Here is a 27,454-nt window from a genome sequence, read left to right on the forward strand (position 1 = left end):
GCAGCAATGAATGGCTTAGTCAAGAAAAAATTCACAAAACAAATGCTGGCCATCTGCATGTTATCTGCTTTTATTTTTTCTTTTGCTTAATTTATTATTTTGTCTATTCCTAATGAAATATTTTACTCTAAACCTCTTTGCAGTTGGTAAGGTACTTGCAAATCTGTTAGCCCTTTTCATCCCCGTAACACCTCCATAAAGGATAGGTAAGATATGTCTGGATTTTCAGGTGCTGAAACAGAATCCCACAGAAGAGGGGTCATGTGTCCAAGTTTACATTAATTATAAGCAACGGAGCCAAATTGGACCTCAGGGGCTATCAACTCTTAGTCAGATACTTTTTCATCAACACCTTAATTCCCGAAAAGGAACGCAAATGGGAACAATCTGCTTGGATATTTCTTACTTACTGTAAGCTCCTGTTTCCTAACAATTCATTCCCTTGACTTTTGTTTCTCTATTAAGTATCTAAATTAATAGAAAATGAATGCTCATCCAATTTAACTGAGCCATTAATTTGAAATCTTTATTAAATAAGAGGAAATGAAATGTGCAATTATGTACAAATATTAGAGGAGGCATGGGGAAAACAGCATTGGATACTGTTGTATGAATGCTAAGTCAGCTCCAGGTATCATTTCAAATTCTCTATCCTCATTCTCCCACTGGCCCCAATTTTCTGAACCATTCCTTTATTGAACAATTTTTTATTGATTTTAGAGAGAGAGGCAGGGAGAGAGAGAGAAACATCAATGTAAGAAACACTGATCGGTTGCCTCCCACATGCTCCCTGACTAGAGATCAAACCCACAACCTTTTGGTGTACAGGATGATGCTCCAGCCGACTGAGCCACGTGGCCAGGGCCAGATTAATTTTTGAAGCTGCTTTAAATCATTTTGTAACAATGTGAGATATAAATAAATTAATTTTAAAATGGATTATGTTCACTGTAATCAGTCTTACATAATAATAGGAAAATATTACCTACCCTTCCTGCAGTACATGGGTTTACATTTTTTAACTATGTCTTTTTTTATTTATTTGTAAAGAGTGTCTCTAAGCCAAAATGGTATCATGGGTCTTTTAAAAACAAACTACAGATAGATGTATAGCACTGACCCTATTTGTATTAGTTACCAAGTAAAAGTCATGTATACTACATAAAACAGATCTCATTAATTATAATTGGTTGGGAATCAGGCCTAGTTGAATGTGTGAAAATTGTGAATTAGAGAACAAAGTTTATGGAAAGTTATTTTCTAAATAATGATACTTCTTGTACCTATTCTTATTATGTATCCAAGTTAATTATTACACACACCATATACTCTCAAAGAATGAATATTGTGATACTACCACTCAGGACATGCATACTAATTGTTTATTTTTTGGTGGGAATGGATTGGTGCTTGGAGCAAACATTTTTATTACATGTCTAAGCATAGAAATTTTAAAATTAAATTAACTGGATAAAAATGCACATTTTTTTTTATAATTTGCTCATGTTATTTTCTTTTAAAGAGAGTTCAGGATATATATTTTTGGCCTCTATTATTTTTTGCTTTGTTGTTCATTTTTTCAAAAAATGAGTACTCTCTCTTCTTATTTTCATCATTTAGGTATTACTTTTTGAAAAATTGATATAATCATGCATATTTGTTGGGTCATGTTATTTGAAAAATTTACAGTAAAAATTATCAGTCTTTTTTATTTAATTTATTCCATAAAGTAAGAGAAGAGACTCTCAGCCTTGACCTAAAAGTCCTGTCCCTTTTCTTCTTTCATTCTCATCTCCAGGCCATTGCATTTGGTCGCAGAACTTTAAATGCCATCTATGTGTGTCTCCCAAATTTCTATGTCTAGCCCATCCCTTCCCCTAAACCCCAGATCCTTATTCTCAGTTGCTTACTAGGTCTCTCCTTCATTCGGGTGTCTTACAGGCCTCTCCCCCTCTCCCCCTTACCATACAAAGCCACACTCCTGTCTTGCCCCCAGCCGCTTCCTCCTCCAAGTCTCTACACCAGTCAATGGCCACCCCACCCTTGCAGGTGCCTACCCTCCAAGCGTTCAAGTCGTTCTTTCTTCTTTTCCTTCTCCTGCTCCTTCTTCCTCTTTTTCTCTCTCCACCCACAAATTAGCTAATGCTGTCATCTCTATCTTTACTCTCTCCAGGATCCAAACATGTCTCATCAGCTCCCCGTCCTAGTGCAACACTCTGGATCTCTCTTCTAGATGTATCAACAGCCCCTATCTGCTTCCCCTCCTGCTTCCCCGCCACCTACTGTCAACTGAGCAGGCTCGATGACGACAGTTCATGTTAGCCCTCTGCCCGAAACCTCCAGTGGCTCTCCACCCACTTAGATTGAGAGCAGGAGTCCTTATCAGATCCATAAGACTCTACAACATCTGGCCTTGCCTCCTTACTCTCACTGTCACAACCTCACTAGCCTCCTTGCTGCTCCTGACTAAAGATCTTATTTTTTCTTCCTTCTGCTTAGAATGATTTTCTGCAATTCCTTCATCAACTTCAGTTCTATGCTAAAATGTCAGTTTCTCTGTGGTCTGACTCTACTATTTAAATTGCACCCCTTCCCCAGCATTCTCCATTGGCCTTTCTTAGCTTTGTTTTTTTCCATGTGATCCAGGTTGTGGTTTGTTTGTTTGTTTGTTTAATGCCAGGCTTCCCTTATTGTTGTCAGCTTCTAGGAGATAAAGATTCTTGTCTGTTTGGTTTGTAGCTGAATCCCAGCTTCCAGTGCTGGACATTCAGTAAGCATTCACCAAACATTGACGTATTGAATTAAAGGAAAGAATGGGAAAAGGCCAGAGTGGGAAGCACAGTGGTGCTAAAGTAGAGGGTGTATGAGGATGACTGCTACTGGAGAAAATAGGAAATACAGATTGAGATGAGCAAGCAAGTTGGAGGACTTCAGCTATAGGGATAAAGGGTTTTTGAGCAAGTGAGTGACTTGATCAGAGCATTCCAACAACCATACAGAGAAAAAATTTGTTGCATGTGTTGTAGGAAATAGTACCCAGGTTAGCAAGTTGTTGTACCAAAGACCCATCATGGATGTGTCTTTTTTCCCATTAAATCATAAAACTAGCTTAAGGAATTTGGGGGCTCACAATACAAAAGCAAATATGTCTTTAGGCATAGCTTTACCTAGGAACCAAATAATGTCAAGAGACCCCTTTTCTTTCTCTCCATTTTTTGGTATTGTTTTTTTCAATTGTCAACACAATCCTCAGGCCCCATATGGCTACAGGCCCTGTATCCTCTCTCTCATAAGTCTCAGAGAAACTTTCATGGCTTTTCATTGTCTCTAATGGAGCCACATGTCCATTGCTCAGGCATCCATGGTAATCTGGGAATGGAATGATCACTGACTTAAACTAGGTTACACTTAACCTTGAGCTTAGGGTTGGGGAACAGTTGGTTCTCCAGAGGGAACTTGAAGTATAACTCTTACAAGAAGGGGGAAATAGAGGCTGGAAATGGCCAACAGGTGACCACTACAAAGAGATAAAGAGGGCTCTAACTTGGATCGTTGCAGTTGGAATGGAAGATAGAGGAAAGAAGTAACAGGCATTATGGAGATAAAATCAAATAGATCTCCTGGCTCTGAATGGGGAGAGGAAAGGACACAGAGAAGCCTGAATGCAACCCACATTTTGCGTTTGTGAGACTAGGGTTTGGTAACATCATTAATAAAGATTCAGGATAAAGTAGGAGGAACAAATTTACGAAAGGAGGAAAGCGTTTTGTTGCTTTCTCATCCCTGTTTTCATTAATAAAATTGTTTCCAGCTTCTCAAAGCTCAAGAAGAATTGAGTTCTGCAAGAGACAGGCAAATTCTCCCACCAACCACTTATTCTCAGAAGACTTGTCCCCGCAGTTCTCAAGAGCTTTATCTCCAAGCCCCCGTGTGAGAGAATCAGACTGAAATTTTTCTCTCAATAGTTTGAATTTCCTTTGGTTGAGCTACCAGCATCCACAGCATAGAAAACCTTTAGAGCCAAGTTGTCTTTTCTTGTGGAACATTTCCACATGAGTGATTTAGGATAGTAAGACCATCTTCTAACGCACTGTGGGTTAGGCTTAGAGAAACATGAGATGCTCATCTATAGAACTCTAGCAAATGCCTTGTCAAATTATGAAGTGAGAAATTTAATTGTTAATGGATCAGGATGCAAGAAAGGAGTGAAGACAAGCACTGAATGATAAAATGACTGTGCAGATGTAGTAGTCTGCATTTTTTGAGCGTTTACTATTGTCCAGGTACTATTCAAAGTTTTCCACATATAATAATAAGTCATTTAATCACCACAGCAACTCCTTGTGGTGTGTACTATTATCTCCATTTTACAGATGCAGAAACAGATGTAGGAAGGTTATGTACCTTGCTGAAGGTGCCACAGCTAGTAAGTGGAACTAGAACTCAAATACAAGCTGTCTGACTCAAGGACCTGTCCTCTTAATAAACTGATTGTATGTTCCAGAACTGCCCAAGACCATTGTAATTTATGCCTATTGTCTTGGCATAAATATAAGTATGAACTCTAGAAAGTGTCCCCATTTGGACGATAAATTATGAACACCATTTCCCTTAACTACGATATTTTGCTTATTCAAAGCCAAGACAAATCTAGTCTGGACAACACAGGCAGCCAAGTGATTAGGCTGTACCTCCTGTCATAAGAGGGGTGACAATTTGGATTAAATATGACTATTTGGTAATCACCCAGTTTGCCCTAATAATGAAACTAGCTGTATGGGTTGGTGGTATAGGTTTCGTTTTAACAAACCAATCACTCTGTTCTCTGACGACTCCTAAGGCTCTGTTTTATGCTATAATAAAGTTGCCAGTGGCCATGGTCTGACTCTTTCTGGAATGGTTTTATTTATGCCTTAACATTTGGCCCCTCCAGGTTTCCCCGGACCTCCAGAATGAAGTGCTGATCAGCTTGCTGGAGACCGATCCTGATGTGGTGGACTATTTACTCAGAAGAAAGGCCTCCCAATCCTCGTAAGTATGCCAGTTTCTAAAGCTGCTTGGAGATTTCTGTTTCCATTTCTAAAGAATTAGAAAGGTTTACATAACTCCATGCAGGGTGACTTGAAGTGGAATTTGGGCAACTGGCACAGCTGATCAGTCCACCTAGCTAGAAACTGCTTCAGTCTTACCAGTCCACTTATTGAATTACAAACTGCTTTACAGGATTTCTTCATTTTCATTTTTGCCTTTTTCGAGTCCCTGGAGGTCCTTTTGATTGTGTTTATCAGGAAAAAAGCACCAAATCTCTGGCAAGAAGCTCAAGGGCCTGACTATGAAGCACATCAATGATTCTCCTTCCAGAATTCTGATAACTGCTCTTAGGGGCCCGTAAGGCTGAGCCTGCATGAATCGTATATGTGTAATTTACCAGCATGAATGATGCATTACCAAACCACAAGACAGGCCTCAGCCAAGGCCTAGGTGCCCATTTGAAATTAGAGGTAGGCACCCTCTTGACCCCCCTGCCCTTCATAGCTAGCATCCTTTCGATAAAAATACACGGTGGTCTCCACATGCACCCATGGTTGCAATGAGTCAAATGCAATCCATGCTGTAGGCTATGGTTTGCCACCATTTTTGCCCCCAAAGTAGGAGCACTACATTTTTGCATTAGTCAGATTTTATGGTTAATTGCAGTCATTTGCTACAGAAGCTGAGTATATGGGGGATACTGAGCATTTGGCAAATCCAGTTAAGGGGATAATATTGCATTGTTACTAAGAGCAATGTTGCCACCATGACACCAACCCTTACATTTGTGACAGGAAAAGTTGTTACCCTCTCATGAAAGTATTATTTATGTTGTGCTTTTAACATATCGAATTTCAACAATTCTAAGACACATTTTCCCAATGTTTTATCATCCCTGAGGATGAGATTCACCTTGTAGTCAATGGCATGTCCTAGTTTAATTCATAGCTTTTTTTTTCTTAATCGTATATGAAATAATGGTATGTCCTATTCAGTAATATCTTAGAAACATTAACACATGTTAAATTGTTCCCTTACATTGATGCCAAATTTGATGTGTTAATTTTCATTTAAAACTATTTCATATACAAAAATATATTCTTTAGAGAAATTTGGTGAAAAGGAATTCTACATTGTTCAGGCCTCCTTTCCTGGGTCATTACGTTAAAAGCCCTGCTAAATTCAGCTTCACACCATCTCCTGCAGAGCAGGGAAGAATTTTTAATTGGCTCATCCTTTCAAGTACACTTTTGAAAATCCATCTCTATGCTGATCATTATCAGGCCAAATTCTGGTTCAAGTAAGACATTCTGCCTGGATTCAAGCACCAAGAGCCACAACTGAATAAAAGTATACTCAAATTATATAAAATTGGCTGACATTTCATGGTCTTGCTTTTCATATCAGAGAATTAGGTTCACTTAAAATTTTCCTCGAGTTTTAACTGTCATCAAGGTGGAAGTTCTAATTTAAAATAGCAAATGGCTTTTCTTCACAGTGTAACTTGCATCACCAGAATTTTAATGAACTCACTTATTTCCCTCCTCTGTGCAAGAAAACAGACATGACGGCATTTCTATTTGTGAATCCCTCATTAAGCTGCATTTATAACATTTCATGGGTACTCTGCAGGAAAGCTACAAAGCACACCTAAAAAACCACTTATTTTTGACTTGCCAATTTTCTGTTATTATATGGCATTTGAAAATATATAAGCACCATACTTTGAAGAATGGTTGATAATAGTTATTTGTATGTGTTTTGCAAGTATGTTCTTTGCATATAAATGCCAGAAAGTGAACCTTTTATTCTTTACTCTTAGGAAAATGAAAAAGTGTACATATTAAGCCCATCCCAAGCTGTACAATTGTCTTGCCTCTTCTTTTCACTATCTCTGTGAAAATAAGAATTGTAAGGTCTAGGCAAGCTTACCCTAGACCATGATCTTAAGTGAGTGTCAGGGCCTCAAGGAAAAAGAGGTGAGCTCGTGGGAGCCCTGTGGATGTCAGAGACTAGCATTATCAAACAGAAAATATTTGAAGAAGACTTAGTAAGTAGGAGAAGAGAGTGTTTGTTTTTTCCCCTCTAGGTATAGGCCAAGGAGCATCCCAGAAAGTTGATAATATCATAAAGAAAATATGCATAAATTAATAAATAGATATTTATTTTTAATGACCTTTTGAGGCTTGAGAATCCTATCCTTCAAATCTATTCATGCCTTAAATGCGTGCTTCTCAAACTTTATTGTGCATACAGATCACCAGGGGGATCTCGTTAGAATGCTCTTTCTGAATCAGTAAGTGTGGGGGAGGGAACTTGAGAGTCTGCGTTTCTCACAAGCTCCAGATGATGCTGTGGTGCTTCTGGTCTGTGATCCACACTTTGAGGAGTGAAAGCTTCGTATATCAAGGCATCTTCTTTTTTTTAAGTCAAGGTGCATCTACAATATGATTTCAAAGAGAGGAAGGGAGAGGGAGAGAGAGACAGAAATATCAACCATGAGAATCATTGATCCGCTGCCTCCTGCACGCCCCTACTGGGGATTGAGCCCGTAATGCAGCATGTGCCCTGACGGGGAATTGAACCAGGATCTCCAGGATCATAGGTCGATGCTCAACTGCTGAGCCACGCTGGCCGGGCTCAAGACATACTCTTGACTTTAAGAGCTTGCAAACTTGTTGGAGGCCTACAAGGGTAAAAATAATAGGAGGTGTGTGATTAAGGATGTCACAGAGTGCGAAAGGATATGTGCTAGGGCATCGGTTCTCAGACTTGCCTGCCCAATATGAATCACCTGGGGAGCTTAAAGAGCAGCTATGCCTGGCCACCACCCCTAGATATGCTCACTCATTTGTTTTGGGGTACAGTCTGGACATTAGGATTTTTAAAAGCTCCCCATGTGATTCTACTGAGCAGTCAGGTGTAAGAATCTCAGGCTTAGATCCACCACAATAGATACTACATATTTATTATCCCAGTGGGTGATTTTTGACATTAAAAAGGGGTCTTTGTGTTGACAAAGGAAGGGAACCAATGTTCTATACCATAAATCCATGATAATGATAAATTATAGTTGTGACAAATTATAGTACTCCAACTGCCAGATGGTGCTTGCTACATTGGTATGTCAATTATTGATCAATAGCACACCCCTGTACAGTGTAACACGCTGTTTACAAGCTCTGGATCCAGAGTCAGATCGCCTGAGTTCAAATTTTAGTTTTACTGCTATTAGCTATGTGGTCTTAGATAAATAAATTCATCTCTCACTGTCTCAGCTTCCTCATCTATAAACTATAAAAACTTTATAGATTTGTGCTATTAGAATAGTATATATTTTTTTATGAATGCTAATGATTACTATCATGTTACTTCAAATTTCACCATTACATTCATTTACAACTACTTACCAAAGACTTAAGCATCACTCAGTTTTACCTTGCTCCCCAGGAGATAGCAACCTATGCAGGTAATATGGCACAAGAGAGACTCCATCCACGTTAAGTAGCGCAGTGTGTAAAGGCAGCCCGCCTGCACACGCCTGATCCAATTGGCATCAGGATGATGGTGCTGGCTCTGGAACAGAGAGAGGGGTGAGGGTAAAAAGGCACTGAAGTGGGGCCACAACCTGCTCACACTAGGCCAGGTAGATTTCAGAAGGGACTGGAGGTGATTGCACATTTGCAGGTGATGAGGGAAGAGGGCCTGGTCAAGTCCTGGCATAATGAGAATGGTTAGAATCTTGTTTCGAAGGCTTTGTGTAGAAAAAACTCAGCTAAAAGTTGGAGAGCTAAGCTCTAAAAGGTAAGAATTGAAAGGATGTGTGAGAATACGACAGTGGGAAGCAACAGCGGCTTCTAAAATGACGGCCTCAGCGCAGTGATGCGCAGTCTCCCTCGTTGTTCTCTCCCGGCCCTTCGTTGTTGTTTTTCCAGAAGCATCTGTTCTTTGCCATCAGTTCACATATACCTAAAAAAGGCCTCAGATTCCTGTGCCCCACATGGAAACTGCACAAGGTTTTATTTGGCGTGGAAAAGTAACTTTTCAAGAGTGTAGAACCAAGAAAAAGAATGTATTTATTATAACTTCTTTCTTGAAAGTTCAAACATTTAGTGATACTTGGGAAGTTAATGTTTTGTTTTGGTGTGAATTTTTCTCTTCTTTATGCAACAGTAGAAAAAGGATTCGTTATTTTTTTTTTCTTCTGCTTGTTTACTTACATTTTTGGCTTTAACCAAAACAGAATGCCAAAGGGAGAGAAGAAGAGATTTATATTACCAACAATGCAATACTTTAGGTTTTCAAATTGCTTGTCTGGTATATTTATTAGAATGATTTGCTATTTTCTTCAAAGATACTTAAAATAAACCCCTCTCCTTTGATTTAGGGATGTAAGGAAATAAGGAATGGTAATGGAAGGTAAATCAAAGAGGACAAGGTACATTGAATGCAGGTATTTGCAACAGAACAAAGGTGCCATATCAGCGCTGGGACCAGGGTGAGCAAAGGGAGGCAGGCACTCACCTAGGTGCAAAATTTAAGGGTATGCTAAAAAACTCATCAAAATAAACAATATTGAAATATAATATTTTTTAAATCAAAATTAATACCAAAAATCTATTATGAACAAAATATCAAAACATTTTAAAAGACGAGTGTCAGGCCAAGCTATACTGGAGCCTGAAGCAAAAGGTGCCCCTGGCTTAAGTGAAAGCAAGTCATCAATGTTCTACAAATATATTTCTTCGTTTATCGTATTTTCAACTGAGAGGACTGCTCTGTTTGACAATTTTTCTGGGCCAAGCGCCAGTCTTAAACAATTTTTAATTAAGTTAACCAAATTAAAATAATAATAAAATTCTGTTTGGGCATAAATAAAGCTTTTAAACTTAATATAATGTTGTAAGTTGTAATACACCTACTTTTCAATTTTTCAACGGCTTTAATGTTCTGGGAAAAATAAATCATTAAAGAATTAAATAAAACCATAGATACCTATATGGTATACAGGGCTGAGTAGAGCATTTTCCCTACTGTATTATGCAAACAAAATAAAAAAAAAAAAAACAAATTGAACTACATTTGGGCAGAAGACTGATTATGGATGAACCAAATCTCTCTAATTTCTACATTTCACTGTATTTAATTCTGTTAGTGGCCTTCACAAAGTTTTTATTGAAATTGCTCCCAAAATAGTAAAACCAGTGACCGGCCAATCAGGACCATGGATGAAGACCCATAGTTGGCTCAAAGGATAAAATTTCAGAACTGGAAAAGAATTGTTTTGTTGAGTTGGATGTTCCTCCTGTTGAATAATAACTCTATCTTCTTCCTGATGGAGGAACATTAGGCTTTCTCATAATTTGAAGGCATCACATTTAAATTATCAAATATTTATTTTAATCTTTCAATGATTGTCATTAAGAAAGTCTTCTTCCACAAAACCATGGGGTGTTAAAAGATGGACTATAATTTCTGTTTTCCTTTTATCGGGATTTGTAAAAATCAAAACAGTTCTCAGGAAATTTTCAGAGATAAGAAATTAGACTTTACCAGTATCGTATAATAGCAAGGAATCCTATTGACTGGCAGTAGCTGGTGACATCAACTGTCATTTTGTTTCATTCATTGGAAACTGTGAAACATTAACCACATACACACACTTCACTCCAAGGAGATTTTTTAGCCAGACAATTATAGGAAAAATGTATATGGAACAGAGAATTCCATAAAGAAAAGTTCCAAAAAGTATAAATGTACCTCCTATAGAAAGACAATTCAAGATGGAGGGAGCATTTATCACATCACCATTCTTCCAGCACCTTTACTGTGATTCACAGCTTTTTTGTAAACTAGCAAGATATTAGTTGGAAGACTTTATCAAGTATACTGGAAATAAAAGGGATAAAGTTAGCATTGTTTTCTCTTCACCTGTCATAAATGCCTCCATATGCCAGGACTATTAGGAGGGAATTAATATGAGCTAGAAATGAGGGGAGAAATTTCACCAAAGCAGTGGGCAAGTTCTAATGTCCAGGGTGCTAGTTTCATGTCCTGGGAGGGAGTTTGGATCCATGTCAGCTTCTCTTTGGTAGGATGCCTTTGGCCCTAGGATTCTGCATAAGGGATGACTTGCAGAACTGAGTATGATTAATGTGAAAATCCCCCATAAATCCAGAGCTGCTGTGGCAGTGGATTCCTTTCCCAGTACAATTAATAGTGTCTGAGATGGTTATGTGCTTGGAGTTCCAACAGACTGAGCTTTATCAGTTGAACCACTGAGCCAAGAATGAAGCCAATGCAAGTTTGAAATCTCCAAGGATGTTTCTCACTGGGGTAGCTCAGCAAGGAGCTGGGCTGGCCACATCCGGTGATTGAACCGGAGTTTTCCATTTACCTACAGTGTTTCCGGCTGCAGTGCAGGCCTGTCCACAGTGCCCTGCCAGCGTGTTTAGACCCTGACATGGAAGGACCAGCCAAGGGTGAGAAAGTGATTCACTCTCCATGTCCATCTCATGCTTATTTGATTAGCTGAGACTAGCCATGCATGCTGTGGATGGTCCTGGGGTTTTCAGGTCTCGAGGAATCCATCCATTCATGGAAGCAAACCCACGTCAACTGGCAACCTACCTACCACATTCCCAACCTCAAATCCATTAAATTCCAAGACATATAAAAAGGGGCCACTATGTGCTTTAAAACTCAATGAAATTACACTAAAATTTCTTAAAACTCTGAACTGCCTATGTTGTAGTGAGAATCCTGAGTAGTGAATAAAATAGTTATTAATTAGTGGGCTCTCATGTGGAAAGACAAGTCTTGGATTATGGGTTCTTAGGCAAACTTGGCTACTACCTTGCTGACCTCAGTTGTGGTCACTTTAATGGCTTGACATAGGAGAATGAACCAGAACAGCAGAAAAAGGCAAATTGGCCTTTCCTGTCCCCCTCTCACCTTATCATGTTCTGATCAGTAACTAAACTCCATTCAGTCATCTGGACCTTGCTGACTGGAGCTCACTGGTATGGGCACACGCTCCCTCCTTTGCTCGGCTGTGACCCCAGCCATGTCAAGGTCTAGGCCACAACATTTACCCCCACCGTAAGCCAGTATGGAAAGTTGGGCCATTATTTGTGGTTTCTCTCCTGATTTGACTTAGATCCGTAGCCTACTGTCTCATGTGTGGCTTGAGGAATGAAAGGTAGGTTGGGTATCAGAGGTTCTCATGCTTCCCATGCATCAAAATTGCCTGGAGGGCTTTGTGAATGCAGTTTGCTAGCCCTGTACCCAGAGATTCCCTTTCAGCAGGCGAAGGCAGCTTCATGGGCTGCAGCCTGTGCAGGCGCACAGGGCCGCACACTCAGCAGCAGCCCGCGCTTGGCTTAATGACCTGCTGTCACCATCTTGAAATTCTTAATTTTTTAACTTGGGGCCCTGCATGTTCATTGTTCACTGGGCCCCATATATTATAGCCAGTCCTGTCAGTAGATCCAGAATGGAGCTTGAGAATTTGCGTTTCCAACAAGTTCCCAGGTGAGGTGGCTGCTGCTGAGGCAGAACCACCGAGTGAGATTTTGCAGAGTCAGCCCAAAGAACAGAGGAAAGTGACAGTGGCTCCACCTCTTCCTCTCTCACCCCTGCTTGATAAGATCCCATCATAACCATGAAAATGGAGGAAGAAAGAGTGTGGCAGTTTCCATTACTTTTGTTATTGTTATTATCATTCTTGTTTTATTTTAACCAAACTAAATGTTCTCATGAATCATACTGCCCTTTCAGTCCCCCCAACAATTAATGTAGGTGTGATTTCCCTTTCTGAATGTCAGTCCAAAAACAATTTATTCAACAGCTTGAAAAAATATGTAAAGTAGAACAATATTGTGGTAAGTAACTTGAGAAACTGGAGACAGGAAAACAACGGGAAGAATGAGAAGAAGAGATGCAGCTGGGGTGTGAAACACACAGAGGTATACCGGAAGCTCCAATACACCAACTCGAGTGGAGCCCCAATTCCTTGGAGCCTTTTAGTACCCACTGCAAAGAAAGAGACATTATTATTACATGATGCATGGTTCCAAAGGGTTAAATAGCCTACTTGCTTGGTTGAAACCCAAATGTCCCTAGTACTGAGACTTCAGAGAAACTTCTCCCATAGGGTATGTTTCTTTATGCACGTAACTGTTGCCTGAATCTGCGACTTAAGAGTGTTTTGTTGAATGTATTTTCTTCTGTACATTTTGTAAGACAGATGAGCAAGACAGGAGACAGAACTAGGGGGGTCTCCATGAGCTAAAATATGAGATTTCCAAAGCTTTCCTCCCAATGTGAGGAGCCAAAAAGGTATTTGTAGCTCTGATAGTTATTTTGTTTTGGCTAATGAATTGACGTGACTCTTTAAAACATCCCATAAAATAAGGCTTTATGTACCCACTATTATTGATATAACACCATGACTGATTCTTGTTGAGGAGACAAGATGTTTTCACTAATGACTAGAAAAATGTTAACTAAACAAGGAAAACAACTGAAATTAGTCCAGTAATATAATTTCTAGCCCTGGTCAGAACATAGAACCCTGATTCTGAGCTGAGCTCCATGTAGCTACCAGTTTAACACATTCAATGTTGTTCATTTTCATAATCAAGTTTCCTTACCCAGAGCCAAGCCCATGATAACACACAAGTGCTCAGTTGTTTTGTGTTCTCTCCACTAGAATTAGGGAGACGCTTTTCACTTTGATTAGATTTAGAGGATAAATAGTTTGCTTCCCCACTTTCCAGAAAAAGTAGTAAGTACCTTTTAGTTTTTCTTCATTCATTGGAGGCCTAAAGTTTCTGGAAAATCATCTTCATGGCTGTCCTCTGGCTCTTTCCCATAAATTGTTTAAAGAGGAGGCAAGGAAAGGACTTATTTATTCCATGTGGATAAGATGTTCCCTCAGCAAAAGTGCTCAAACCCCTGGCTGTCTCAGTGACCAGCAACACATGTCACATGCAGAGATGCTTTTCTCCTGCACACTAACCCCTGCTGGAAACCAAGAAGAAGCAAGATCCCCTGCAAGCACCCTTCCTCCATGTTGCATGCTCAAAACCATTTGGTTAGGAAAGGATTACTCAGGCAGGTGTTTACCTTCTTTAAGGTCACAAAGGATTTGTTTTGAAAAATTAAAACAAAAGCAAGCAAAGGCTAGTAAAGAGAAGTAGGGGTGTGTGGGAAAACAGAAGCAGGATCTGGAATTTTTAATCTGTCATCATTTCCCTTCAAGATGTTGTCAGGGCCACTATTTTGAGGAAGGTAGAAAAAACAGGTGTTGACAGGTAAGACTTCGAACAGTCTTTTCACGCTCCCGACATTCTCATTCTCCCATTCCATTCACATTTTCACCGTTATTTTTGTTGCTGTGATAATTCGTGCATATATAAAACATAATGGATATGCTAATTAGTATGTTTTATATCAATTTGTAAAAAGAACTAGTGCCTTGTAGAATCACTTTAGATGTAGTTAAATGCAATGGGCACTAGTTATGGTCATATATTTATCTTTTCAGCCATTTTATACTTGAAACTATTCCTGCCAGTAGCATCATCATCATCATTACACTAAGAAAAATTGTCCATAAAGCCATAATAAACTTTGCGTAAAGTTTCAATCATAGTTTCATCTGTATTATTTTAAATTCAGAATATTGAGGAAAGTAAAAGTTATCTACCAATTTTTCCTTACTTAAGAGATAGTGAGCATCAGACTTTATTTGTTTTACAGCTGCAAAGGTACATATATATACACACACAAAACATATGCTCATATATACTGGATTGTGTAAAATCTGAGGTAAACTTTTCCAAATAGCCTCAGGGGCTTTAGCCCTACAGTAAGTACATATTTCAGTCGATACCACAAACAATAAGTCCTTAAAACTAAGATCTGGGCCACTTCTCCATCAACAGTCAGGGATGATATAGTGACTAGAATCTCATTTGACTTAATGGTATCCCCTGGCCAGAAAGAATCACTATAATATCAAAATATTCACCACAATCAATTTAATCAATTGGTTGCTATTACTTTAATAAGATAAAAGATTCATTTAAAAATATGAATATTTAATTAAATGGATCTCTTAAATTCAGGATCATTGATGGTTGCTACATGTACTTTTAGTAAGTGAAATGCTATATTTTAAAGATATCAAATGTGAATCCCAAGTTACTTCTTGTTAAATTAAATGTCTTAAAGGTCCTGAATAATTTGGCCAAGTTCAGCCTATGTCTAAATGTCACGCTTATTATTTTAATCAAATATGCATAATTTTCTGATTTGCCTGTATTCTGGAGCACACACTTCCGTACATATAGTCATGAATATGGTTGGTTGATCAAAATAATGACATTTTAGCCTTTTGGGTTTTTTTTATAATCGGTGCCCAGTGGTGACCTTTTTTCTTTTTGCACAGTTTGTCCATGACTCAGTTCTCTTTTCAGACATTTCTGTCTTTGTAAAGCCTTTCTTCAAATCATATTTCCAACAGGATGTCAGTCCCTTTTAAAATTATCCAATGAGTACATTTTGTTCTTCTTGCCCCAAACAGAATCATCTTTTCTCTTTGACAAAAGCTTTGTTTCTTTCTGACATTTTAAATTTTTTTACCCTTTTCATAGTTTTTAGCAACCTTCCATGGGCGTTCAGACTTTAACTTGGAAATGAAAGCTTTAATCCAGGCATTGCAGCAAGGCCCATTGGAGCAGACAGGGATCCATCGCCTTCATCCTTCCCCTCCCTTCACCTTGACATTTCTAGTAGGATCTGTTGAGTTTTACTGTCCTCTGCTGGCAATTTCATGGAAATGCTTTCACCATATTGATTTAAAAGTTTGGGGACACTGCTCTAAAGGTCTTTTTTTGTTTGTTTCAGCCCTGTGCTCATGCATTCTCCTCCTGTCATTTGTGTAACGGTCACATTTTTTAATTCGGTCGCTAATTGTTAGCACACTCACACACTTGTAATTGTCTCCTTGTGCCAGAAGCCCTGACATGCTGCGGTCAGAAGTTTCCTTTTCGGTGGGAGGAAGGCATTCGTCCACAGATTCCAACAAGGCCTCCAGCGGAGACCTCTCCCCTTACGACAACAACTCCCCCGTGCTGTCCGAGCGCTCCCTGCTGGCTATGCAAGAGCCCGGCCCGGCCCCGGGGGGCCCCGAGCCGCCGTGCCGAGGACAAGAGCAGTACGCGCTGGGGGGCCACTTGCCATCACTGAAGTCAAGGGAGAGTTCTCCTGGACCACGGCTTGGAAAAGGTAACCGGGACTGACTGCGGACGGCGCGCGCCCGAGGACCCTCTGCCTCCCTTCCCGGTTCCCGTTCCGGAGCTCAGTTGGCCTTTACTGAGGCCCTGGGAAGAGGGCGTGGCGAGCGCAGCCGCTGTCTCCGAGGCTCTGGGAAGCGGTCTCATGCCCAGAGAGGGACCCATATTCCCAGCTGACTCTTTTCCTTCCAGCATCCCAGGAACTTTGTGTGTCCTAGAGTTTGGGTGCATATTTGCTAAGTCTAAGATGTTATCCAATTACTGCTGTTACTTTTGTAAAGAGAACAGGCTGAACCTACTGTATAACAAGACATCGTGTTCCAGGAAGAACATAATGTTAGTCTCCAGGGAGATTAACATTTTTAGGCAAAATAAGGGTTTCATGGTCAAATACATTTGGGAACTGCTGGGTTAACCAAGTTAATGGTGTCTATTGTACAATTTCTCAAACTCTTAAGAGTGCTAATGGTCACCATTGAATTTCTGCGGTGGGAGGGAGAGTGTGGTTTGCAGCTTTTCCCACATTTATTTGACCACTGGATGCTTGGTTGTTTTTTCCCTCTACAGAGTAATTCCTCAGGGTCAGAACTCAGCAGGATACTCTTCAAGTAATAATTGGAAGACACAGTACACATTTTTGCTACTTTATCTTAAATGTATAATTTAATCCAAAGAGCCACTCTGAAAGGACTGTGTGTGTGTGTGTGTTTTTAAATCATAGCATCTTTATTTTATTTTACAAATATTCATGTCAAAAATAATTTTAAAAACTGATGAAAGCAGTAACCCATGCTCCCATCAAGCATTAAATTTATTTTTTAAATGTGAAACTTTATTTTCCTAGTTTTTGTTCATATGCATACATAACAGTTTTTACACATAATTTTTACATAATTTGTTTTTATAGTACAGCTACTTTTAAAGTAAGCTTATTTTACTTAAAACTCTATTAGCATTTTTCATTTGGCTAACATTTTTTGTAGCCCCTATATATTTCCATTAAATAGATGTATCATGGATTTTTAACTATTCCCTCTCTGATGTATATGGTTGATCTCTAATTTTTGCTCTTTTTTTATTAGTGGCAGGTCTTCTATATGTAATATTCTCTGCAGTAACAACACAAAGGGCTATCAGAAGAGAACTTTGCTGTTATGAGAGGCGTGGCATATTTGGGTTTCTAAACACAGATTCAAGGTGATATTATTTGACAAATTCTCACCAGGAAACCTTGATTCTTTCCTCCCAGGGTCAGTGTCTTTGCTTCACAGTTTTTTAGCAAGTAGGCTAAGATACACATGGGATCTAACTTATTAGCAGATGGACTTAGGCATGTATCATCTCTTTTCATCCATTTAATATCTTGGCAAACTCTGACACCATGGTTCTCAATTTTGTCATAATGTCTGGAGGCATTTTTCATTGTCACACTTGGGAAGAGGTTGATACTGGCATCTAGTGGGTAGAGGCTGGGTTGTTGCTCAGTATCCCACAGTGCACAGGACAGCGCCACAACAAAGTATGATCCACCGCAGTGTCACTAGTGCCAAGGTGGAGAAACCCCGTCTAATCTATAACTTTCTCCCTGGAAATAACTTCACCCCTAGGGAACTAGAAGCAAACAGTGTTGGCATCCAATGACAAGAGCACTAGGTTTGGAGTGGATAATCTCTGCTACTGTCAACCTGCAGCACCTTAAGTGAGTGATAGAGCTTTTTGGAGTCCCATTTGCTCTTCCTATGAAACCAAGAGGGATAGCAGTGTTAATTCATGGGACTTAATTAGCTAATCCATGTAAAGTCCTTAACAGAGAACTTGGCATGTAATAACCACTCAATAATACCTTCTACATAACCCTGTGTGCACTTCTTACCCACTCCTTTCACTACTTGCCTCATCTGTGAAATGGACTCAGGGGCAACTCCTTGGGATTAAGTGAGAGAATACATATGAACTGCTGAACATAGGGAAGAGCCCATTTGCTTCTAGATATAGTCATTATGATCACAGGATTGTAGTGAGGATTAAATGAGATGGTGAGGACACCTAAATAGCACCTTACTCGGTAAATATTTATGGACACACTAAGGGGATGTATGAATAATACATGTAGGAATGAATCTGTTGATGCCAGTAGCGGAGTATTCCTGAGGGTAGTACTGGATATGGGAACTATAACTGTTGTTCCTCTATCTCTATGTTAATGTGGTTGGAGCTCTTGCCACTCTTCACCATTATATCCTTTCCTATCACTGCTACAATGAATGACCACAAACTTAACCGTTTAAAACTATACACAAATTTATTATCTTATATTTTTGGACGTCAGAAGCCTACAATAGATCAATAGGGTTGTCTTCCTTCTGGAGGCTCTAGAGAACAATCTGTTTCCTTGCCTTTTCTAGCTTCTAAAGGCTGCCTGCATTCTTTGGCTCATGACCCCTTCCTCCATCTTTAAAATCATCAACGTGTCATCTTCTCTCCTGCGTCCCTTTTATAAGGACCCTTGTGATGACATTGGGCCCACCCAAATAATCCAGGATCATCCCCTCATCTCAAGATCCATAACGTAATCACACCTGCAAAGTCTCTTCTGAGTATAACATCCTTTCATGTTCTTCTTTGGGGGGCCCTTCTGTCTACCACCACCAGAATATAGAAAGAGCCTTTTGGTAAATCCCAAGTGGAATAAGCCTCATGAAAGGAAAGTCTGCCTCATATTCTGTTTTGTATCCATCACAATCTCAAATACAGTACTTTGCAAGAAGAGATGTTATAAAAATATCTGTGTATTGATTTTTGCTCCTCAGTTTTCATTGTGAATTACATACCTTTTTAATACATTTTTTCCTAGATACATCAGAGGAACCTTTTAATATCTGGGGAACCTGGCATTCAACTTTAAAAAGTGGATCTAAAGACCCAGGAATGACAGGTGAACTATTATTTTTTAAAGTGTTCATTGCATTTCCTTTTAAAATTAATTTTATGTAATTTTTGCCTTATCATATATTACATGCTTGTCAAAATTATTTGGAAAATGCTGAGAATAGGGGGGAAATGATATAGTTATGCTTACTTAGCCTTTCCACCAAAATAAGTTTATGTGTGACTATATTTCATTTCCTTTGCAAGAGTTTTTAAACATGGCTAAACTCATTCTGTCTGCACAACTACGTCCATTTTCCAGCTGTTCTCCATTAGTATTAGTCAGTGCCACATTGGACTTCTGAGTACACACTCATCGTTTACCACCCAATGCTTGGACAACTGGGTTGTTTCCATTTTTGTTGTAATAAATTATGCTGTCAGGAACCCCTTTTATGTACATTTTTGCATTTTAAATTATTATTAGGGCCACAGAATTTTGGAAAGCAAGTTATAAATCCAGACTAGGCAAGTGGGTCAAAAGTGATGAACCTTTCCGAGATTCGAGAGGTGTAGTCACTTAATGTTCCCTGTAGGGTCCAAGAGCTTGTTCTCTGTAAGCTGCAGGTGGCGGCAGTATTTCCCCGCACTGTCTGTGTCTCTTTAATCTTATCAGCATTTTTGCTAATTTAACAAACAAAATTGTATTGTTTTAAAAAAATGTATTGGGGTGACACTGGTTAATAACACTATGTAAGTTTCAAGTATATAATTCTATAACACATCACCCGTATATTGCATTGTGTGCTCACCACTCAAAGTCCCTCTGTCGCCATATATTTCACCCCCTTTACCCTCTTGGCCCTCCCCCCACCCCTCTTCCCCTGTGGTAACCACCATACTGTTGTCTGTGTCTATGAGTTTGTTTGGTCATTTGTTGCTTTCAGTTTTATATCCCACATGTGAGATCATATGGTTCTTGTCCTTTTCAATCTGACTTACTTTGCTCAACAAGGTACTCTCAGGATCCATTCATGTTGTTGCAAATGGCAGTATTTCACCCTTCTTATGGCTGAGTAGTAGTCCATTGTGTTATTTTCATTTTCATTTCTTTCTCATCAGCATTTTTCAGTTTTTCTATTAATTAACTGAATCCCCCCCCCCCATTGAATTATCATTTATGTCATTGGCTATTTATGTGTGCTAATGTTTTTAAAATTGATTCTTATGAACTCTTCCTATAATAAAGATGTTAACCTTTTGTCCATATTGTTTGCCACGAATATTATGCCTTGCATTTTTTTCCCCACTTTGGATATCTGGAATGTTTTTAGGTTTCACATAATTAAGTCTATCAGTACCTCTTTTTATTAATCTCTACTTAAGCATCGGATAGTCATCTATATGCTTTTCACTTTCACAGTATTTCATTCTTTTAACTTTAATTCTTTAATCCATCTGAAGTATATGTTGATATATAGCATGAAGTATGTAAACTGTTTTACTTTATTGTTCCAAATATATATAGAGTGCCATTCTCATTGTTTTATAACACCTCCACATTACATTTTAAAACACAGCGCATTTTTAATTTAATAATTTCTAATGCAGCTGACTTTAGTTCTGAGCCACTCTCTAGCTACATCTAATTGTATCCTATGAAGTTCTTTACTGCCTTTTCTCCCAAGGATCAACTCCTCTGAAATGTTCTGCTCTATTTTTCTTTTGCTGTTTCAACTCTGAGCTGTCCCTGTCGAAATGTTCATCTACCCATCTCCCCCTAAAATGATCTTGTTGCTTTTTTCCTGCCTCCTTTTTAAGCCATGAGAGCTCAGGGAAGATCCATAGAGAAAAGGCAGCCTGGGGACACAGGCCCCAAGAACTCATTTGCTTGGGAAATACACTGTTTGGCTCTCCCATCAGTTTCCTGAAGCAAGTTGAAGCGGTTCCAGAAGACTAACTGCTGTAATAACCAGTCCTAAACAGCAGTGGCTTAATCTGCTGATTTCTCCCTCACATCACAGTCCAATGTGTGTTATGCAGGGTGAGGAGGAGTGGGGGTGCTCTGCTCCATGTGGTCATGTCTGAAGCCTGCATGGGCTCAGATTCCATATGGCCGGTGGTTCCTCCATCCTCAGAGGCTTCAGAGTCTCCCAGAGTCTCTCCATTCTGGGCTAGCAGTTGAGGGGAGAGAGCAAGCAAGGAAGACTACAATTTGTTTTTATAATTAGACCATGCCTGGAAATGGCTCATATCACCGAGCCAGGCTTTCCCACAGCAGTGGTGGTAGCGTTACACAGTGGCTGCTGTCTTCATCATCTTCTGGCACCAAATGAGTGCTTCAGATTCAATTCATTTATTCCTACAGCTTTTATTGACACAGTGGAAACATGAAAACCTCATAATTTGTGTCTCCTCTGGATTGCAAATTGCACTGAACAGGAACGGAACAGAGAAGTGTTCATAGCCAGGTCGAGGGGGCCCTCCCTGCAACATCAATTAGTGACAAGGACTGTTTAGTCTCATTTGCTGGCTAACCTGTCAGAATCTGGGCATCCGTATTTGGAGCTGCTACAGGAATTGTGTCAATAATCAAGAAGTGTTTGGCATGTCTTTCACTCGGAAGCGGCACCTCAGAGTGTCCTGTGCTTTTTCAATTTTCAAAGCTGGCAGAGGGAAGGAAATAACAGGACGTCTCAACCCAGATTCTGTAAACTAATTCCATTTCTCGCCCTCTCTCCGGCTTCCAGGTTCCTATGGAGACATTTTTGAAAGCAGCTCCCTCCGACCGGGGCCATGTTCCCTTTCTCAAGGGAACCTGTCCTCAAATTGGCCTCGGTGGCCGGGCAGCCCCACAGAACTGGACAGTGGGATGCAGGTCATTCGGAGGACTCAGACCACAGCCACCATCACAGAGTGCCGGGCCCACCCTCCCGTGTCCCGGGTCTGCAGCACGCCCCATATCCAGGGCGGCAGCAGGAGATCGGAGCTGACCACGCCAAGGTCGGAGCAGTATTTGACTCTGAGCAGCGCAGAAGACCTCACCGAGAGCGAGCTGGATGTGGCCTGGCTGCAGAGCCGAGCCCGGCCTCTGCACCAGAGACCTCGAGAGGGCGCGAGGCATGACAGCAGGCCGCCCCCTCCTTACCCAGGCGCAGGGAAGCAAGCTTCAGCCTCGGCCCACCAGCCAGCGGAGCCGCTGCTGTGGAGGCGGCAGAGGTCGGAGGAAGGCTCAGGACCAGCATTGGAAGAGGGAAGCCAAGCAGCCGAGCAAGAACATCAGGCTGCCCAGCAAAAACTGAGCAGTGCCTGCCCCAGTCCCGCCAGCGACCAGAACAGTAAGGCCGTGGGCGAGCCCAACTGGCTCGACTGGCAGAGAGAGCGGTGGCAAATTTGGGAGCTCTTGTCCGCCGACAACCCCGATGCCCTCCCGGAAACACTGGTATGAGCCCACACCCAGCTTGAGCCCTCACCGCGTCCCAACAGCCTTCTTTCACCCTCAGGGGAAGGTCCCTACGGAGTGAGAGTTGGCATTGGACAATTGGACACTTACTTACTTTTCTTCTTTTCCACTTTTAAAAAATAACACGAGAAGCCCAGTTCACTTAAAGATATAGAGCACTAGTACCCTCACCATTATAATAAGACTCTTGCATAGCCAGCATTAGGAAAGTACAAAAATATAAAGGGATGGCAGTCTCCAATATAAAAACTACTCACATTGGCTCTAAGATAAAACCCTTGCTTTGGTGTAGCTTAATTGTATTTATGTGTCTTCAGTTTTGACTATTGTATATTCTGTAACAGATTATGTGTGATAATCGTATATGATATATTCACAGAAAACAAAATGATTTTTTTTTAAATCACTTCACTTATACTAAGCAAGGAGATTCTATAGAATGTTCTAGAATATGCACAAGCGGGTTTCTGTGCTTTTGCCATGGCTTTTTAAGAGGGACAGCCCTTCCTTCAATGCCTAAGAAAAACACTAACAAAACAAAAGAGAATATGAGAAGCCATATTTTTGTATAGTAGTGAGATACAAAAAAAATAGTCACTGAATGCTTTTTCATATGGAATATGTTTTAAGGAGAATATTAAATTTGATATGTAATGGAATATATTTTTAGAATCTGTTTAGAAAGGATTCAGTTAATCAAACAGGAGAAAGGCCGTGCCTAACAAAAAAAGAATAATTAAGAAGCTGTCCCATTTTAGGTTGAATTAAATTTTATATAGACCACATATAATATATATTTATAATGTGTAACTTTTATGTATTTTTCAAAACTACAAACTGGAATCCAACTATAAAGTGATTAAGAATCTAAATAGAGTATTCAAATTAGAGAACATGGTTTTTTCTTTTGCCCCATAATCAGTATTAACCAAGTTATATGAAGTGCTTTGACAGTAAATCATATTGGAAAAAAGACTACAGCTTTGTATTTACATTGTACCAAAGGCTGAGGAAATGTTTTCTTGTAATTGTGTGTATTGTAAAATGTTTCTACCATACTTCAGTCTTGAAGTTTTTCAACTGTAAAACTATTTTTGACCAGCAGGTGGCGATTCGCTTCAGTGTTTTATGAGATTTTTTTTCACTTCATAAGGGAAAGTGTATCATAGAAAATTTTTTTTTTATAAAACATGCTATTCTTAATTTTCATGTTGGCAATGACATTTTAAGTAAGCGGTGTTTCTTAAAATTCTATCTTGTGCTATGATGAATAAAAAGTTAAGTGAAGGCTTTGTTCTTTGGTGTTAAATGAATGAACTCACATCCCATTCCATACATACACCCCACTATCCACAAGTCCAAGTGTAATGAAAAAATGGCAACACGATGCATATACAGCTAAGGAGCTAGTAAAAAGTACGATGGCTTGAGGATATCAACCCAATGACACTGATCTACTTAGAACTTTATTTGTTTCAAGCAAACGCTGATTGTCACTCAAACTGAAACGGAATTGTCAGTGAGGAAGTGGTTTGCTACAGGACAGGAACTCAGGTTTCTTACCTTCTGGACAGGTATTTCCCAACACAATCCCCGTAAATTACACCTGCCTATAGGCCTTAGATGCTTAATTTGCTTCAGGGCCAAAATAATGAAGCCTAGAAGTAGTATCTAATTTTCCTATTGGGGGAATGATTGGGAAATCTTCAGGCTCTGCCATTGGGTCCAGCACTTCCTCCACTGTCTGGGATGTGGAAAGAATTTGCCTGCTGGCCTCCTGTTCTTCCTGGCTGCCCACAGGCAGCCAAAAGTTGTAAACAAGACCCAGAGCAAGCACTGCTTGATTAGGAGTCACAGGTTGCTTTCCTGTGCCACCTACTCTCATCCTACTCCTGCTGAACCCGCGTTTTCTTGGCTTTGAATTTGACCATGATCTGGTCAATTCTTTCCCTCCATTCTGGACTGGACGCATGATATATGGGACCTTCATCCCACCAGGTTCTTGTCCTAACAGTCCTATTTTTTAAAACCTCGAGACCAAATGGCACTGAGGTTGATGTCTGTGTCATAAAAGGTAACAAAAGGTATATTCATCTGTTACTAGACAGATCTAAAATAGCCAGTCCAGAAAACAGGGCTCAGAATATTTTTTCAATAATTGTGTGTCTGCGTGCGTGCATGTGTGTGTGTGTGTAATGAACAATATTTACTCTCCCTTTCTCTTTGTATAGATAAGCCCAATGGCCATATCTTTTAAAATATATATATATATTATCTTTATTGATTTCAAAGAGAGGAAAGCAGAGGGAGCGAGAGATAGAAACATCAATGATGAGAGAGTCATTGACCGGCTGCCTCCTGCACGCCCCCCACTGGGGATCGAGCCCGCAACCCGGGCCTGTGCCCTGACCGGGAATCGAACCGGGATCGCCTGGATCCTAGGTCGACGCTCAACCGCTGAGCCACGCCCGGCCGGGCGGCCATTATCTTTAGCTTAGTAAGTGAAAGCTAGTTTCTTAGATGCCTTTATCCCATGAAAAATAAGCTGTTTGAAAGCATACACACAAGACCCAAGGACCTGAATGAAAACTGAACTCATTTCTAACACCTTGTAAGTTATATACTTTACAAAAAAAAAATAAACGCCAACTCTTCCAGGTTGGACAAACCATTTCATAGGCTGTTCAAGTCCCTCATTCCTGTGAGCAAAGAGGTCCGAGCAGCAAGAGGACAGCTGCGCCGTGCTGCGGCTGCCTCTGCATCCACGCGCCCTCAACCACGGCTTTGTGTCTCTGGCAATGGGGCCAGAATGATGAGGGCAAAAACGGCCAAGTATGAATTTGTCTTGATCCATCTAAGTAGCTATTAACATACGTTTGTTGTGGTTTTTTATAGAAAAAACTCTTATACCAATGGAGTTTTTGCAAATTGAGGAAATTTCTAAATAAGCCCAGCTTGCTTCTTTTCTTATGCACATTTTAATACACATCTGCTTGGCAGAGAAACAGCGCGGGGATTAAGTAGAAGGAGATGTCAGAACAAAGTCCAGGCCTGTGGTGTATGTCGTCTGATAAGCGAACTGAGAAGAAAGGAAATGACTAAAGAAGAGTCACACAGAGATGAAAACAGGACAACATCTTGACTGGACAGAATTTTAAAGCAGGACTAAATCAGCAGCAAATGTTCAAGAGAAAAAACACAAACCAAAGGAAAATTCCATTAAAGGTTGGAATTCTTCGGCGCAATCAAGGCGGCTGACGGCGCCGTGGAGATGTTGAACTGCAGACAGTGGTCTCTGGGGTATGGACCCCTGGCCTGGCTTGGCCTGCAGTTCACCAAGGGACATGCAGCCCCAACCCCAACTGAAGGCCCCAGGGGGTCACGGAAGGGTCAGAAGATTCTCTAAATTCAATTCGGTCAACATCAGCCTAGAGAGACCATCTCCTCCCAGTATGCCTGGGACATCCTGGGTTTATTAACAAGAGCCCCAGGGCTATCCTCATTTTCCAGAGGGCACAAAGGACTCAGAGTGGCATCAAATGAGTAGTCCAAGGTTGCACAGCTAGGAGGTGGCAGAGCTAGGATTCTGCAGCAGGCCATTCAACTGTGCCAGCCTGCCATCTGGATCATGTGCAGCAGAATGAGCAGAGCCCTGTGGTCCCTGGAGCCTGGTCTCTCTCATGAAGGAAAGGGTCTCAGCTGGACCGGACTAGCAGAGAGCCTGCCTCTGGGAGGACCACAGCTTCACAGGAGCACTTGGAGGCTCCAGCCTGCTGCCTACTTCCCACTGAGAAAGAGCAATAGAAGCTAAAAGTATAAAGTCCCAGAGTAAGTCTGATTTCTGGGGAGTTTTGATAGCAAAACCATGGGGTGAGAAATGGGTCTGATTTAGTAATTAAACTTTCCTAGCTGAGTTATAATGAATAATTATACCATTTACATATCTATTAATTATCATTAATTGCACTTAATTATAGTCTAGCATTGTCTTCAGATTTTCCTTTATTTCAAACAAATACAACAGCCACCACTAACTTCCTTAGATGAAGGAAGCTATCTATCCAACTTATTCACTCATCTATCCAACCAGTAGTTACCAGTATTTCCCAGGGACTCCAGTGCTGAGCTCAGGTTATAAGCACAGAGAAGACAAGTCCAGATCTGCCTTTGAGGGCTCCTCAGTTAAGAAAATGGTCACTCCTGTCACCTGCACTGAGAGGATGGCAGCAGATGCTGCAAAGTGCTACAAACTGATGCAGCAAATATCCCAGCAGCTGGTACATGGTAGGCAAACTATAAATCATTGAATAAATGAATCAATACATGAATCCCTTCTTCCCTCCCTTTATTTACCCACCCACTGTTCCATCCATCCATCTTTGGTAGGCAGTTAGACATGAGCAGAGCAAGGACCGTGGGCCAGGTAAAGAAGGTCATCTAGGCAGAAAGCCCCAGGTGCACAGCAACAGACAACTGTAAGGTGGGACCTCACCCCCAGGATGTCCTTTCCTCCTCTAGCATATCACGGATGACTCTCTGACCTTTCCTCCCTAGACATGTTTAGGCCTCAGTTGTGTTTCAGCTCCAGGCCCAGAAAAACAACAAAGGCAGCCACAGCTGACCTCAGGACCAGCTGCACTGGATAATGACCCCCACCCTGGCACCAACCAGTCAATCAGTGGAGACCAGGACCCTGACAGGACACACCTGGAAAACTGCTGATATTCTATAAAGATCTTCCCCTGGAACCTCCCCTAACATCTCCTCCCTTAAAGTCCTTAGGACAGGA

General features: G+C 40.5%; 1 protein-coding gene across 1 annotated transcript in view; it reads left to right on the top strand.

Moving 5' to 3' along the window:
* Positions 1-22,650, top strand: part of ARHGAP6 (Rho GTPase activating protein 6) — a 423,350-nt gene extending 400,700 nt beyond the window's left edge. The window contains exons 10-13 of the mRNA XM_016211638.2: positions 4,934-5,031; positions 16,055-16,326; positions 19,189-19,269; positions 21,953-22,650. Of these exons, the coding sequence (XP_016067124.2) occupies positions 4,934-5,031; positions 16,055-16,326; positions 19,189-19,269; positions 21,953-22,650 (1,149 nt within the window). The remainder of the gene's footprint in view (positions 1-4,933; positions 5,032-16,054; positions 16,327-19,188; positions 19,270-21,952) is intronic.
* Positions 22,651-27,454: the final 4,804 nt, after the last annotated feature.

This window comes from Miniopterus natalensis, chromosome X (assembly GCF_054644295.1).
Source record: "Miniopterus natalensis isolate mMinNat1 chromosome X, mMinNat1.hap1, whole genome shotgun sequence".
Taxonomy (NCBI): Eukaryota; Metazoa; Chordata; class Mammalia; order Chiroptera; family Miniopteridae; genus Miniopterus; species Miniopterus natalensis.